The 15,549-nt window shown below is 32.5% G+C and overlaps 1 protein-coding gene across 1 annotated transcript in view; it reads right to left on the bottom strand.

The window, feature by feature from the left end:
- LOC129218037 (insulin-degrading enzyme-like) overlaps positions 1–15,549 on the bottom strand; it is a 171,916-nt gene that overhangs the window by 29,875 nt on the left and 126,492 nt on the right. Inside the window, exon 22 of the mRNA XM_054852216.1 lies at positions 4,674–4,785. Within this exon, the coding sequence (XP_054708191.1) occupies positions 4,674–4,785 (112 nt within the window). The remainder of the gene's footprint in view (positions 1–4,673; positions 4,786–15,549) is intronic.

The raw sequence follows: 15,549 nt of genomic DNA, 5'->3' as shown, positions 1-15,549 counted from the left end.
GAATTTGCAATACCATTTCTGCATTTAATCAAGAAATTTCAGTACTCAAAAATACTTTTTAATAACTTCCCTAAAAATCTGGTTGAAAACATTTGCTTAAGTATAGCCTTCGATGAGCATTTTGCTTCTTTTGAAACTGTTTAACTGTATAAATGTATGATACAACCATGACAAACCATTTTTTATGAATCACCGGGGTGGATGAATTTTACACGTGAGAAATAGGCGACTGGTATGTCTCTGGATTGATCTTCTGGATATGATTTAATTTTTATTTTATTTTTACGTTGACAACTGGAAAGGATTTTTATCAGGTTGAACAATGGAATTGGCTCTTTTTATAAGGATTTCAAGGTAAGATAATTTTGTTATAGGCAGGTACTGTCCCGTGGACGGCTAATTATCGGAACTTGTTTTCCTAATTAGTCAAGGCGAAACCCCCTGCTTTTAGTTTTAGGTTTGAGCTCTAGTTTATTGTTTTTAGTTTAGCAAGAGGTGCTTTTGCCCAATGCTACTCTATATTGCATGTACTGGAGCTTAAACATTCTCTTTTGGATCACAGTTAAATTTTTGGTCTTTTGATCATAATTAATGAATCCTCCACGGCTGATGAGCTCTGGATTCATACTTTATCTTTTCCTATTTAATAGCTGCTTGCAATTTTCCTTTTTATCCTCATTAATTATTTATAATTTGTTTAATATTTGAAATTCTGTTTGCTTAATTTTATATATATATATATATATATATATATATATATATACAGTGTCTGCTTTAAAAGACTATGTAATGAGACTGAGCTGTGTTCCAAGAATTTATAGCAGATATTAATACTTAGACCTAAAGTTGTTCAAAATAGGACCCTTGGCCTTGCACATACTTATCTCAGCGAGTCTTCCAAGCTTCGAAGGCTGCTTTGTAGTGCGCTTCCAGAATGCCCTTTAAAATTCTTGTACTATGCGCTTCCACGGCATCCAGAGTTCCATGGTGATACCTATTTCGTGATGATTTCATCTTCGTGAACAACAATAAATCTGCTGGAGCTAAACAGGGGCTGTAGGTGGGATGGGGAAGCATAAGGATACCATTCTTGACTAGGAAGTCTTGGACAATGAAGCAGGTGTTTCCAGCGTTTCCAAGTTTTCAGTGATGATGCTGTGAACTGCCATTTTATCAAGTTCAACTTTGTCCTCAATTATTTCCACATTTAACTGGCAGTTTGAATTTAGCACAACACGCACACATTCCACATTTGCGCCCGTTTTGCCGGTTAATGGACTCCCTGCTCGAGATTCATCCTCCACCCTCTTCCGGCCATGTTTAAAACACTTGTGCCACCAAAAAATATACGACTTTGACAGACCAAACACTTGCTTACACATTGAAGTTTAGTTTCTAAGGTCGAATAACCAAGTTCCACACAAAATATAATTGTGTAATGCTGCAGAATTATTCTCTGCATTTTGGAGCTGGAACCGTTGTTAGCAACAGGGGTACAGTATAAAGACGATGCTGCCTGAATAGATATTCATAGGCCATTGCAAACCAGAGTGAGTCTCCCCAGTAACCCCCCACCACCGACCTAACCAGTTTGTGCACACCTGGGATTTAAAGTCGCATCAGGAAAAAATGAGCCTCATTACTTAATATATATGATTATATAGACCCTGTATATATATATATATATATATTTTCTTTTTAGTTATTTACCCCCATCCTCTGTTTTGAAGTGGAACTTTTTTATGCAAGGGCTTTGAATTTTTGATCCTCAACCTTTTTTGTGTGATTAAAGAGACATAGTTGTTTTTTAATTGATCAAAAAAACAATGAAAAAAACCTGTGTGAGTTGACCATTTCCGGTTCACTACTTTAGTAGTCAGCTTAAACAGGTAGTCAATTTACAGAGGTTGATTTGTATGATAGGACAATTTCCGCACCTGAAAAGGCGGTTAACTCAGACAGGTGGAAATTTAAAATGGTGGTCAACTTTGTATTTTCTACCTGTTTTTAGAATTCTGTCAAACTAATCTTAAGTTTTAATCAGTTTCATATTTCTTTCAAGAACTTTCTTTTAACAATCGGAAATGTTACACATGAATTGCAAAATTTAGTAATAAAGAGAAAAACGTTAAATCAGAGATTCACTTTATGGCCTTTAGTAGCTTGTGATCCAAAAATAAAAAATTTCATTTAAAAAATTTAATGAAAATTAATGATTTTTTTGAAATTTTCCTTTTTATTACTTTAATAAGCTTCCTTTTAATCATACTAAAAATGTAGACCTTAGGAATGCAAAAGTGAAAAAAAAAAACAAATTTTGAAGTAAAATAGTTTTAGAACTGTACTTTCATTCTTTGGGGTCTAATGTCGAACTGGACTTGATATCAGTTCTTTTTGGAGCAAGTTCAGCATCGACTGCAGCCTTACTGGGTTTAAAAATCTAAGAATTATAGTTATTTCTATTACTCTACATGATGAATGAGTAATTGTTGGATATGAAAGATTACTTTGCGTCTTTTAAATGAGAATTGTTTAATAGAAATACAATTTTGTTTTCTTTTTTTGTAATGAAGGACATTACTATTGTTGTGAAATGTTGTTAACGTTAGAATAGGCATCACTATAAGCAATTGTGCTTGATTTTCATTATTGTAAACCACTGGTAAATTAAACTGGGTGGAAACAACTTATACTAGTGAAACATGCAAGCAAAAAAAAAAAAAAAAAATGCCTACACTTTAGGGTTTCATAAGATTTTACTATCAATACAATTATAAAATACACTAGAAGTAGCCGCACAGCGATGCCTGTGCTAAAAATTTAATGGAAGTCCGTTGAATAAAAAAACTGATGCCCCCTCCCTCTCTGATGTGAAATGATCATTTTTCTTTGTAAAAAATGCATACACACCTTTTCAAAAAAAAAAAAAAAACCCTATTAAAGTTTCTTTGGAATTGAAAACTTTTCGTCAAATTATTAAATTGGATTTACAGTTGCTTTAAAACTCTATTTAGCGAGTGAAGCGGTTTTTACTGCAATTTAAAATATTTCACCAAATAAACAAAAAAAGACATCAAATAATATCTTTCAAATGTAAAAATAGTTCCGCAACTCTATTGTTTATCACAAAACTTGCCTAGCAACCACGCTATCATAACCCATCCGTCTAACGGGAAAAAAAAACATCCAGTGGAACATTCAAAAATCATCGTCAGAAAAAAAGAAAATGTCATACATTTCACTTTGATAAAATCAAATCAAAAGTTTCTTTTCTTTCAAAACAAATCACCCAGCCCTTTTACGAGTGAAGCAGATGTTTTTTCTTTGGCAATAATAAATGTTTCGCCAAACAAACAAAAAAGTATAAAATCACATAAACAGTAGCTTTCAAATCTTTATATATTAAGAGCTGCGCTGCCCGACTTTCCCAGTCTACCTTGAGAATAAAAATTGTGCCAAGTGACATATATTCAACAATCAGGCTTCAGTAAAAAATAAAAAAAACATGCAAAATGACCCTTCCAAACAATGACGACAGATTTTAAAATACTTTTAAGAAATTAAAATGCGAAAGATGGAATTTAAAAGCATAACCATGAAAACACGAAATAAAATAAGTTTAAGAAATTAAATGCAAAATAAGGAAAGAAACAATGGATTCAAAAAGCGTAATCGTGGAAACGTGAAAATAAAATGGTTGACTACCTGAATCAAAATGACATTTTTTGAATTTGATTTAAAAACGCTTGTAACTTTTTTCCTTTAAAGATAGAAGCTAAGTTTTTCGACCATAGATCGAAAGAGGTCTGGAGTAAAAAATCTCATTTTTTCCAACGGCATTTAAAAGAAAACTGTGGGATAATTCCTTCAATTTACATTGACAGATTTAATGAAGAAAGTAGTGCCTAAAGTCCAGCTAAACATAAAAAAGTTCGAGCTAAAGACACAAATTAATCCATCCCATCGTAATTAAGTTAGAGCATTGAAACAAATTGTGTTTAGAATGAGGAAAATTCTACTCTTTTCAACGATATATAATATTAATATTTGCAAGTAATTTTTCACTAAAATATTCAAGAATTTATGTGAAATTTGGGCCTAAATTGGAATAAAAAAAGAATTACTTATCAGATTTTTTCGAATTATAGCCTTTGTCACTCAGTAAGAAAGCACCTTTCATATAGTGAAGGATTTTTTTCAAATAGGTGCAGTGGTTCCAGTGATTACCTCGAACATATAAACACACAAAAATCCACCCTCTCTCTTTATAATATTAGTATAGATTAGTGCATATCAAAAATCATCAATACAAAATTTCTTCACTTACATTTCATTTAACCTCTACTTTATACAGCATATGCAAACTTATTTGAAATTATTAGGTTGACAGAAATTGATATAACTTAAAAGTTAGTTTGACCGCAAAGAGCAAAGTAATCACTTTTAATCAGCATAGACAGCATTTTTCATTTAACAACATCAGGTTATTGTAACATCATGGTCATCTAAGACCATTAATAATCACGAGACATAAATATATTTAATTCACGTTTAAAAAATGTGTTAAAGCTAGTTACGATTGTACACAAAAAGTTTTTAAAATACACACTAGCACAAAGCCATAAAAAACTCTCATATTTAAACAGCAAAATGTAACCTGAAACAATACCAACCATCAGAGAGCTGAACTTCTCTATCTCGAACCAACTGACTTGGCATTAAAGGTTTTGTATTCATATTTTTCTCCAAAGCTGATTCCACTATGTTCATAAGACTTAAAGCTTTCTAAAAATGAAAAAAAAAGAAAAAAGGTTAGTACATATATATATGTATCTGTAGTCAACTCCTCAAATCTTGATATTCCAGCTTGATGGGGAAAGCAAAATGGTTAAGTTATCCAAAATCTGAATTGAAGAAAAAATGAGTTTAACCCTCACTGACACAGCATATGAAATGTAACAATTTTGCACGGGTGGCGCACTGAGTACGCCATATCGTTTTTAAGCAATTAATGTTAAATAAACTGTTAATTTTCGAACTTTTTCCTTCTAAATGTTATTGTTTGAATTCAGTAATAATCAAATAAGCATGCATGTATAAAAAAAAATATTACAAAATCAATTGAAATATTTTAAAAACTGAAAAATGCGTTGTTGCTTTCTAAACAAATATCGTTTATGAAAAAACATTAATAAAGTTCAAAAAATTTTCTGTGGGCGTAATAAAGATCTAAGATCTAAAAGATACACAACAAAAAAGTTAAACATTTTAAAAAAGTGTTTAATTTAAAGTTTTAAGTTTTACAATCACATGAAAATTATTTTTACAAATTTTATAAAAATGTATAAAACTTTTACTTATACAAAAATGGAAAAATTTGCTGAAAAATGAATTCAACAGGAAAGACCTAACATGGATAAAATAATGAATAGAAATAATGAATATAAAAGAAAAAGTCATGAAAAATCCCAAAATGGCTTACTGCAATAATAGACCTTCCAACTGACTTAAAATTCATCCCTCTGATCAAAAGCACATGTTTCGCATGTATATTTTACTACTTTCATATGGCTTTTACATGTAAAGTGGGAACACTCAGAGCATTTTAGTGTTGTATTATTGTTTTTCTGTCTCCCGCACAAAACACAGCGTCCTCGAGTCTTCTTGGCAGGCGGGGGACCAGAATTGGCTCCTCTTTCTACTCCTTCACTCTCTAATAATCTTCGAATAATCGCCTTTGCATGAGTAGGTAATTGTGAGATAAGGAGACGTTGCTGAAGGTGGCATTTCATCAATGATGTTGACAAATTTTTCAAAAAAAATCGTCGTGGCTGAGATGGTGATTCTGGTTTCATTTGGCTAAACATTACGAAGGAGTTTATTCCCCCAATGTTCAGTAGTGAAAAAAAAACTGCTAAAGGCCATCTCCTAGTTTTTCTGGCTACACTGTAAGTGTTGCACAATTGGTCAACTGTATCAACACCTCCTTTATTTCTATTGTAATCCAAAATTATATCTGGCTTTTGGGTTTCGGGATCGATTTTATCATCATCATGAGAAGTACTAATTAGGATCACACATTTATTTTTACGACTTACATATGAAACTAGGGTAAGATCTTTCTGAAATCCAAAGAGCGATGTGCCGATTTTTCGAGATTTTGAAGGAAGAAATTCGGAGGGGATTTCCCTCTTGTTTGATTTCATTGTTCCCACAAGTGTAATCCCATTAGCTAAAAGTGATTTAGCGAGTGGCACACTTGTATACCAGTTATCAGTTGTGAGATTACGGTTGGAATTTTTGTATTTTTCAATAAGCCGATCCACTACGTCAACAGCTGCGTTAGATATTTCATAAGGACCTTGCGGCTGCTTTCCGCAATAAATTTCTAAATTCAACGTGTAATAAGTTCTTGAATCAACGAGGGCGAAGATTTTTATACCATATTTTGCTGGTTTATTCAGAATGTATTGAACAAATGAGCATCTTCCCCTGTATGCTTCTAATTTCTCATCAATCGTAAGCTGCTCCCCAGCAGAATAAAAATGATTGCAATTCACAATAAAAGAATCGAAAAATTCACGAATTGGGGCTAATTTATCAGTTTTTTTTCTCGCTTCTCGAGTGCTTTTTTCATCAAATCTGATACAAGATAGCAGAAATCGAAACCTGTTTACTCCCATTACACCTTGTAAAATTTCGATTCCTGTGCCATCACGAGCCCACGCTTCTGCTAAATTTACTTTAGACATTTTTTTGCTGCCTAGCAAGTAAAGAATACCAATGACCGCCAACAATTCCGCTCGGTTTGTTTCTTTCACATCTCTTTTGCTACTACGTCGAAACTCCCCATTTTCCTCTCTTTTCTTGATATGCAAATTCGTATAGTGGACAATCAAGTCAACCATGTTCATGTTAATAATTTTGTTCCAAGATGACATTTCATCACAAATATCATCACAATTTTTTGGAAAAGACAAAACATTTAGAATATTTTTTTTTGCAGTCCGCGCAAATTTGCTTCTTATAGGTTTTTTTGACCATTTATAGACTTTGGTTACTTCTTTCAATTTTTTTCCACGAACAGTTTTTGTTTTATAGATACTTTTTATGAAATGTTCATTCTCACCTTGTTCTGAAGCACTTTGTTCTTTCGAAGTAATTTCTTCCTCCATATCAGGCCTAAAATCACATTCTGAATTTGAATCATGGTCACTAAGCTGAATGTTTTCTTCGTTGTCACAATCAGAAGCGATCTCATCATCAATATCATCGTCTTCGTCCGACAATTCTTGCAAAACCCGCCAATATTGATCAGGAGGCACTATATCACGGCGGCGCAACATAACTGCACGGGTGGCGCATAAAGTGCTACAGTAAGACACGCTTCACTAAACAGAAGAAAATCTCACACACAACTGACTCCTGACCAAGGTCAACGGGTACATCTCACTAGGAAGAAGAGGGTAGGAGGGTAGGTGGCGGCCTAGTCCCCTCCTTTGTTGATAAATGCTTTTTCTTTTACTTTATTGCTGCATGGCGCACTGAGTGCGCCATGCCGTGCATTTGAGGGTTAAGAGAATGGAGAGACTAAAATATAGCATTAAACTGAATTAATTAACAAAAAACAAAATACTTTAATGTATGGTTTCTTTTTAGTACATGAAACTTGGTGCACACACTTTCACAACAACATTCACTTCATTTAAAAAACATGTGGAAAACATGTGCTTCGCCTGGAAATTCGGAAAAATTACTTCTTTAGTAGGGTCGTGGGCACTTGGAACAGCTTATGGGAAGAGGTAGTAATGAGCAAGGGGTGGATAGCATTAAAAGGACCATTGATCTTCATTGGAGACTTATCAACAGACTAGGACCAGCCTAGCTGGCCCCAGAGCCTGTTGCTGGTCATCACATTTGTATTTGTATTTATCTTTTACTTGATTTTCAAAAACTTCAATGGCACCTATGCAATGAAATAAGTCATTTGCGACATTGCGCTTTAACAAATATTCAGATTTTCAAGCATTTTTAAGGGTCACAATGACTTTTGTGGTTGCTAATTAGCGGCAGAAGTTCAAATCATTTCCCACACAAAAAAGATCCCTCCTCACCCTAAAACATTTATGTGCAATATTGTAACAATTTTTCACAAAAAGCTTTTCTTTTTTAAGCAAAAAATCAATTATTTTAAATCCTCATATTTTATGTAATTTTTAGAGTTCTTACTTAAAAATACAGTGCATAGTTTCTCTTTCTTGTTGTCAAATTTCAGAAAATCTGGTAAAATTTAGTGAGCAGGCCTGTGTCCACAATTTCATAAAGGGAGGGGTTTTGGTTTCTATGTTTTTTTCATTCTTACTTGCATTTTCAGGAAAACACAAAAGTATGTCAAAGAATTCATTTCTGCTAAATGGTCACAGTGAGTTGCTTAGCAAGGGGAGGGGGTGGGGAGTTAATGGAATAATACAATTATTGATTCTTTTAATGTACTTTATATGCAGTAAAACCTTGTTTATCCGAATCTCCAGATCAAATTTGTAAAGTTAAACAAAATATATATATTTATTTGAACAATTATTTTAAAGTATGATTGCAAGAACAGAACTATTAAATATGCCAAATACTTGGGTTTTGATTTGATTAAATATGCAACTCCTGCATATAACGTACAATTAAGTATAGTACTAATTTAGCAAACATCATGGCATATTTTCTAGCGTCACCATACATCACTGCAGATGAACCATAAATGATGAAGTATTTGCGAGAAAAGGTATACTAAGAAGTTTTGTTTGAAAGCATTGTTTTTTGTTGTCATAAAAGATAAGTCTTTTTATTTCAGAATGTTTTTGCTCTTTACTTGAATTATCCGGATTTTCATTTATTCGGATTGCTATTGATCCCAGTTAATCCGGATAAATGAGGTTGTACTGCACATGTAAGGTTATGTATATATAATAGGGTGGAACGAAAAAAACAAAGTTTTTACTTTCGAATTGTAATAGTGCAGAAAAGTTGCGATTGGTGAAGAATTACAAAACAAAACAAAAATTTTTAAAATCGGATAATATCTTCCGATCCCGCAACGAGCCTAAAAATTTGAAAAAATGGAAAATTTCATGTGTTTTTAGCGATTTTTTAAGAACTTTGCTCCAACGTTTCTTTTTAATACTCTAAGACGGAAAAGTTACGATTGCTGAAGCCTTCAGAAACTTAAAAAAACATATTGAAATCAAATAATACCTTCTGATCCAGAAACAAGCATGAAAAGTAAAAAAAAGAAGGGAGAATTTCATCTGTTCTTATAGTGATTAAAAATTAAATTTTTCTTCTTGTTTTTTCCCCCCGTGTTACAGGGAAAAGTCTTTTAAAAAACACTATATTACACATAAACATTAATTTATTTCTTGACTTTTAAAGTATCTTCTAAACATGCAAAACTACCATTCTTTACAACAATGAAACATTTTCAAATAATAGAAAGTTATAAAATATTTACCAAATTTACAATCCAGTATACAAGTTTTTTAAGTGTTACTTTTTAAAGCTAATTTATAATCAGATTTTTTGGAAAATTCGGGCATAATTGACCTAGATTTCAATGTTGATCTTATGTAGCCATCTCTTTTTTTAAATCCACACACTCTGATTGAAGACTCCGTCACTAGCTTCATACATCTTTCGACAGCTTGTGTATGGCAGGGGAATAGTTTTATATCCCAGTCGGGTATAGTGCTTGTTGCAATCAGATTTTCAATGTCTTTGTTTTGAACTTTTCGAAGAAAAGGTAGAGAAGATAGCTTTGTCGTGTTCCAATTAATAATCTCTGTGTAATCTTCTGCTTCGAAATTTAGAGATGGAATGACAAAGTTTCTAATGCTTTTGCCTTTAGAAACAGACTCCCTGGCTTTTAAGACGCTTTTAAACGCTAGTTCTCTTATGTGCCTCCTTTCATCACACACCATTGCCATTAATAAGTTTTCGGGATGCGCAAAGAAAGAGTTTCTTCCAATGACAGGGTAAACAACTTGTTTTAGATTGTCAGGTAAGTATCGACAGGTTTGAATTGTTCTGTAAACATGAATGGCACCGTCTGTGAAGTTTTTGCGGTTCTTTATTTCAAACCAGACCGGCATGTAACATCTCAAAATAAAAGTCACTATGTCTTTTAAGTCACCTGATGGGATCGATACACTTACGTACAGTCTAAGGACTCTATTTGAACAAGTGAGCCATCTGGAATGTGAGAAAGGGTCAATGTCACGATTTGACAAATCATTTGGGCAATTGCCATCCTTTATTGCCTGAGATATATCTAAAAGATATTTTTGATCCTTGCTCAAGCACTTTCTGTTTACATCTGGAATTGTATAGTCAATTGCTTGAAAATCTATTACTGGCAGTTTTTCGCAACCTCTGAGTTGTTCTCCTATTGGTCCAGAAAACGAATTTGGGCCAGTTGTTCCATCATCCAAATACCGAAAAAGATGGCGAAAAGGCAACTCAATGAAATGTAATAAACAAATAGACCATTGCAATGGTCGTCCAATATAAAATTCAAATTGACGAATCGCGCCACTTTTCCACCCAGTATTGATTTTAGTACCATCGCAACCTACGATGGCTAAATCATCCAGTGAAATTCTTTGTTCATTTAGATATGAAACAATGCTATTCACTATGTCTTTGGTTGATGCAGAGTTTTGAGACACGTGGCCAATATAAACGGAATCAGGTTCTTTGATAATAGAATAATGCTCTTCTTTCATTGTTCGCCGAAATTGCTTTGATTCAATCTTATCTCTATATATAAAGTATCATCTTTTCTTCCGTCAAAATAAATACCCCGAACGGAGTCTTGTTTAATGCCACTTTGCAGATCTTTTCTATTTTGGCTCTTTTCTCTCCTAATTTTTTGTCTATCCACAACTTTAGAAGTATGTTTCAGTCACTAAGCCAACGTCTTGAAGCGCACTGGATGCTATGGCAGCAGCTGCACGATCAGATACGCCGGTAACGATCACTACTTTTTGCCGTAGTTTTCAACATAATCCTCATCTGCCACCGGGTTTTCTTCTCTGGGTCGGTTGACTTGTAATCATTATCAGGTTCTATCTTGACTGAACAACTTGGTTGTTCTTCATTTGAAAGATCAGATTCATCTTTCATGACTGAAACGCACTCAGTAACTTTTCGTTTTAAGGCATAGGCTTTTCTTTGAAATCTTTTTTTCAACCTTTTTGTTTCCTTTTGGTCCAAAGTTCCAATTTTTCCTATGCCATGTTTCCCCTGAAGATAGAGAAATCTTTGTTCAGAGATCGGTATCTTTTTAGATTTTTCACACGTACATTTCGTGTAAATTGGACATTCACAAATGTCTAGGGTCTTTTTACAAGTGCAAACAACATTCATTACGTACTTACACGCAGAGACGTCAAAGAGTTTCCTTGCTTCACTTTTAAATTTATCAATCCTTTCTTTAAACTTTGGTTTATCCTTGTCTCAGTTGAAAGATCTCATGAAATTGAGATATTTTTTGTAGAAGATATCAATGAGCTGAGCAATTCTTTTCACGGAAACTGTAGGAATTGAGGCCTTATCAAAGATACATTTAACTTTTTGCGCCACTATGTCCTTAACAATGGAAAAACTCACTTTCGTGTTATTGACTTTTCTAGCTAACTCAAATCTCTCTTAAAAGCAACTTTGAAGTACATTTTCATAAGTAGGGAGCTTATTTGTTGGAAAATTTCTCGGGTGGCCAAATATAGGGCACTCAAAGGACTTTCTCGTAATTCTTTTCTGCAAAGATGGATTCATGTTTGAAACACGTTTAGCAGAGCAAATCGACTTCACACGCACATTAGAAACATTGAGAAATACTGATGCCAGCATGACTGCTTTATTCATTTAAGTAAGATACCTATAGACACAAGCCAACTAAAAAGCTCATAAATTCAAGATCGTGAGGCGCTAATGGGGCGTATTAGATGCATACACTGTACTGAGCGGCATAAGCAAATATGAGTCTCGCGGGATTAAAGGGCCATGTGTACAATTTCACAGGCAGGCTAATACTAAAATATCACATTTGTTTTATAAACAAACGTTCTTCTATTAGTATTTCATACCGAACTTATGAGGATCGTTAAACTAAAATAAAAAAAAAAGCTGAAAAAGGGCTTAAAGTTTACATTTTTTCAAACATGTAGGTTCGTTGCGCGATTGGAATATATTGTTTTATTTCAAAAAGATTTTTTTTTTTTGTTTTGCAGTCTTCACTAAACGTAACTTCTCCGTTCTGTAGCTTGAAAAAGTACATTGAACAAAAAATGTTAAAAATTCGGAAAAAAACCCTGAAATTCTTAACTTTTTCGATTTTTTAGGCTTGTTTCTCGATCAGAAGGTATTATTCGATTTCAATTTTTTTTTTCATTTCTGAAGGCTTTACCAATCGTAACTTTTCCGTCTTAGAGCCTTAAAAAGAAACATTAAAACAAAATTTTTGAAAAATCACTAAGAAAACACAAACTTTTCCATTTTTTCAAATATTCAGGCTCGTTGCGGGATCGGAAGATATTATCCGATTTTTAAAATTTTTGTTTTGTTTTGTAAGTCTTCGCCAATCGCAACTTTTCCGCACTATTACGATTCAAAAATAAAAACTTTGTTTTTTTCGTTCCACCCTAATATATAATATATATGTTATCAATCTACGTGATGTATCATTTGTGTAGTATACATGTAAGGACTGTTATGAAACCCATCTCCTAGAAAGCAACAGTTCTGGCTGTGCTAGTAATTTCAGTATTTATTCACTTGATTTGCTTATTTAGATTCACATCTTATTATCTGTTTACTGTGTGGTATATTGCAACAAGTACTAAAAAGAAAAGGAATTCTTTTATGACATATGTTTTCAGGTTTTATATTCTACGATAATGCTTAGCAAACTAAAGGGGCAAACTAGGGTTCGTTGCAGATGCAAATTACATTACCGAAACACAATTAAGTGCTCATCAACACACATCTCTATTTGTGAAACGCTGCTCCTTATGAGAAGCAACATTAAATGCAGTGAATGCTTTGTTTGACAGGCCATTTAAAGGTTCCACCATCAGTTTTTTAAAAATATGATTTTAGTCAATGAAAAGAGGGCAATCGTTAATAGCTGGGAAGCTCCAAAAAGAATGTTAAAAAAAAAAAATGCTATAAACAAACATTAACATTAAAGTTAATTTTAAGTCTGATGTGTATTTTTCTTCTTTCCCCTTGGACTCGCCCCTGTTAGTGAGAAACTTAGAGTTATGAAAAAAAATAATAGAAAGGAAATTGACATTTTTGACAGAAATGTTTACATCTCTATTAGTACCGTGAAATCCTGTCACAACAAACCTCACGGAACCGCAAATTTTGTTCGTTGTAATGAGACTTTTGTTGTAACAGAATTCAAGTAATGTAATGGAATTAAAATTAACTAAAAATTAATTTCATTGAAATGGATATTTTGCTGTATTGGCATTTGTTGTAATGGGATTTCACTGCATTAAGTATATTTCAATGAAAATACATAGAAATCATGCAAATGTAAATTATTTACTTTGTGAAATGTAACAGCAGTTTTTTAGCATTCTATGATAAAAGATAATTAAAAAAAAAAAAAAAAAAACACTTCTTCATTTTGTAGTCAATCTTTTAATGCATGTTGTTGAATGTTTACAAAGCATGCTCTCACGCATAACCTTTATATGAAGCTCACACAGCAATTTATCTTCTAGATTTGAAAAATGTTAATTGTTGAAAGCTCCTAGATACTAAAAGCTTTATAAAGTATGTTTCACTTAAAACATGAACATTTACTTTCAGTCCACTACAGATTTAGCCATATATTTTTCACCCTTGATTGATGTTGATGAAGAAATATTATCAAGATGGGTTACCTACCTTCTATCCCCCACGTAGACCATCGAATTTCTCTACTGCAAAGGGTTAATATCCACTTAAACTAGAACATTATTTCCCATATTTCCCTAATGCAACTACATCTTAATAAGGAAATTCAGTTATTGTAAAAATATTTTAGGATATAATAAGAAGATGTAAGTCTAGTTAAAACATTACATAAAAAAAAATTTTGTTGATCTAAATTCTTAAATTCGCCCATTCCTTATTGGACTTAGAAGCCACATATTTTAATAAAAGATAAAAATGTTGCTTGCAAATTGACCTATGGAGAGTATTAGTTTTAAAACTTTTAAATTAAGAAATATAGGTTACGGATTAAATCAAAAATGATGTGAAGAATAGACTAGTGCATTCCGGAAGCATTGTTTATTTTGGAAAATTTCATTAATAAATATAGTATTATTATATGTTTATCCATTTTCTAATTTCATCGCTTTTCTTAAACAAAAACATGAAAATTTTAATACTTCCATTTACATAATATGCACAATTAACAGCGTAGTGCTGGATCTCCCTTGGTGATAAAAATGATATAGCTTTCACATTCTATTTCAAAAACTACGATAAGCTCATAATGGTGTAAGTGGTAAAATTTTGCATTTGGGAGGAAAATCACCAGGTTTAGTGATGTACAATTCCCAACATGTTTTCGGAACCGGATTCATCAAAACATTTAAGAACTCGTATCAATAAAAATTTCTCATTCAGTTTGGAACATCTATTTGAAACTTCTCATATTATGCTAAAAAGATGACTGCAGAAGGCAAAAAAAAAAAAAAAAAAAAAAAAAAAACCCTCAATGAGAAAGTTACTATTTTCAGTGTTTAAAACAAAATATTAAAAAAAAGCATTGAATTACTATCTGCATGGATCAAAAAATACTTTTATTTCATGCCATCCCACTAGCACATTTAAAGATGACAGGACACCTACACAGGGGCTGAAACACAAAGCGGGATGATCGCGTTCCCACCAAAATTTTTTCAAATTTCCTCCTTAAAAATAATTATGCAAGAGTCATATTGATGGCATATTCAAAAAACTTGGACAAAAACATAGAAATCAGTTTTTGAACTTTTTCTCTTTTTTTTTTGGCATGAAATGTAGTAGATATTATTGTCAATAGATCATTAATTATAAATTAGAAAAACTTATTTTCATAAAAAAATTTAATGGCAAAAATTACACAAAACTAAAATCAAAGAAAGACAAAACCCTATTAAGTGCGACTACTTTTGACTTGCCTTACTAAAAATTTAAGTGGATCTGAGAATTAATGCTGTAATAAAACAATTTCATTGCTGATGCAAAAGAAATGACATTCCTATCAGAATAAGAATGAATATGGTATCAATGAGCCCTATTTTGCTTGCTTGAAGAACAGTATAATTTGAAAAAAAAATGTTGATTGAATTTTAATGAAATAGTTACAATGTTTTTTAATTAAAAGAACACACTTGGGGAGCTACTGCTATTGAACTTTGATCAAAAGCTTTACAACATCTTAAATTCCAAATCCATATCTTACAGTGAATATAAACTAATGCCATTCTAGATAATTATTGGTACATTACATCATGT

Source organism: Uloborus diversus, chromosome 3 (genome assembly GCF_026930045.1).
Source record: "Uloborus diversus isolate 005 chromosome 3, Udiv.v.3.1, whole genome shotgun sequence".
Taxonomy (NCBI): Eukaryota; Metazoa; Arthropoda; class Arachnida; order Araneae; family Uloboridae; genus Uloborus; species Uloborus diversus.
Note: the sequence above shows the minus strand (reverse complement) of the source record. Positions and strands in the feature narration are given on the sequence as shown.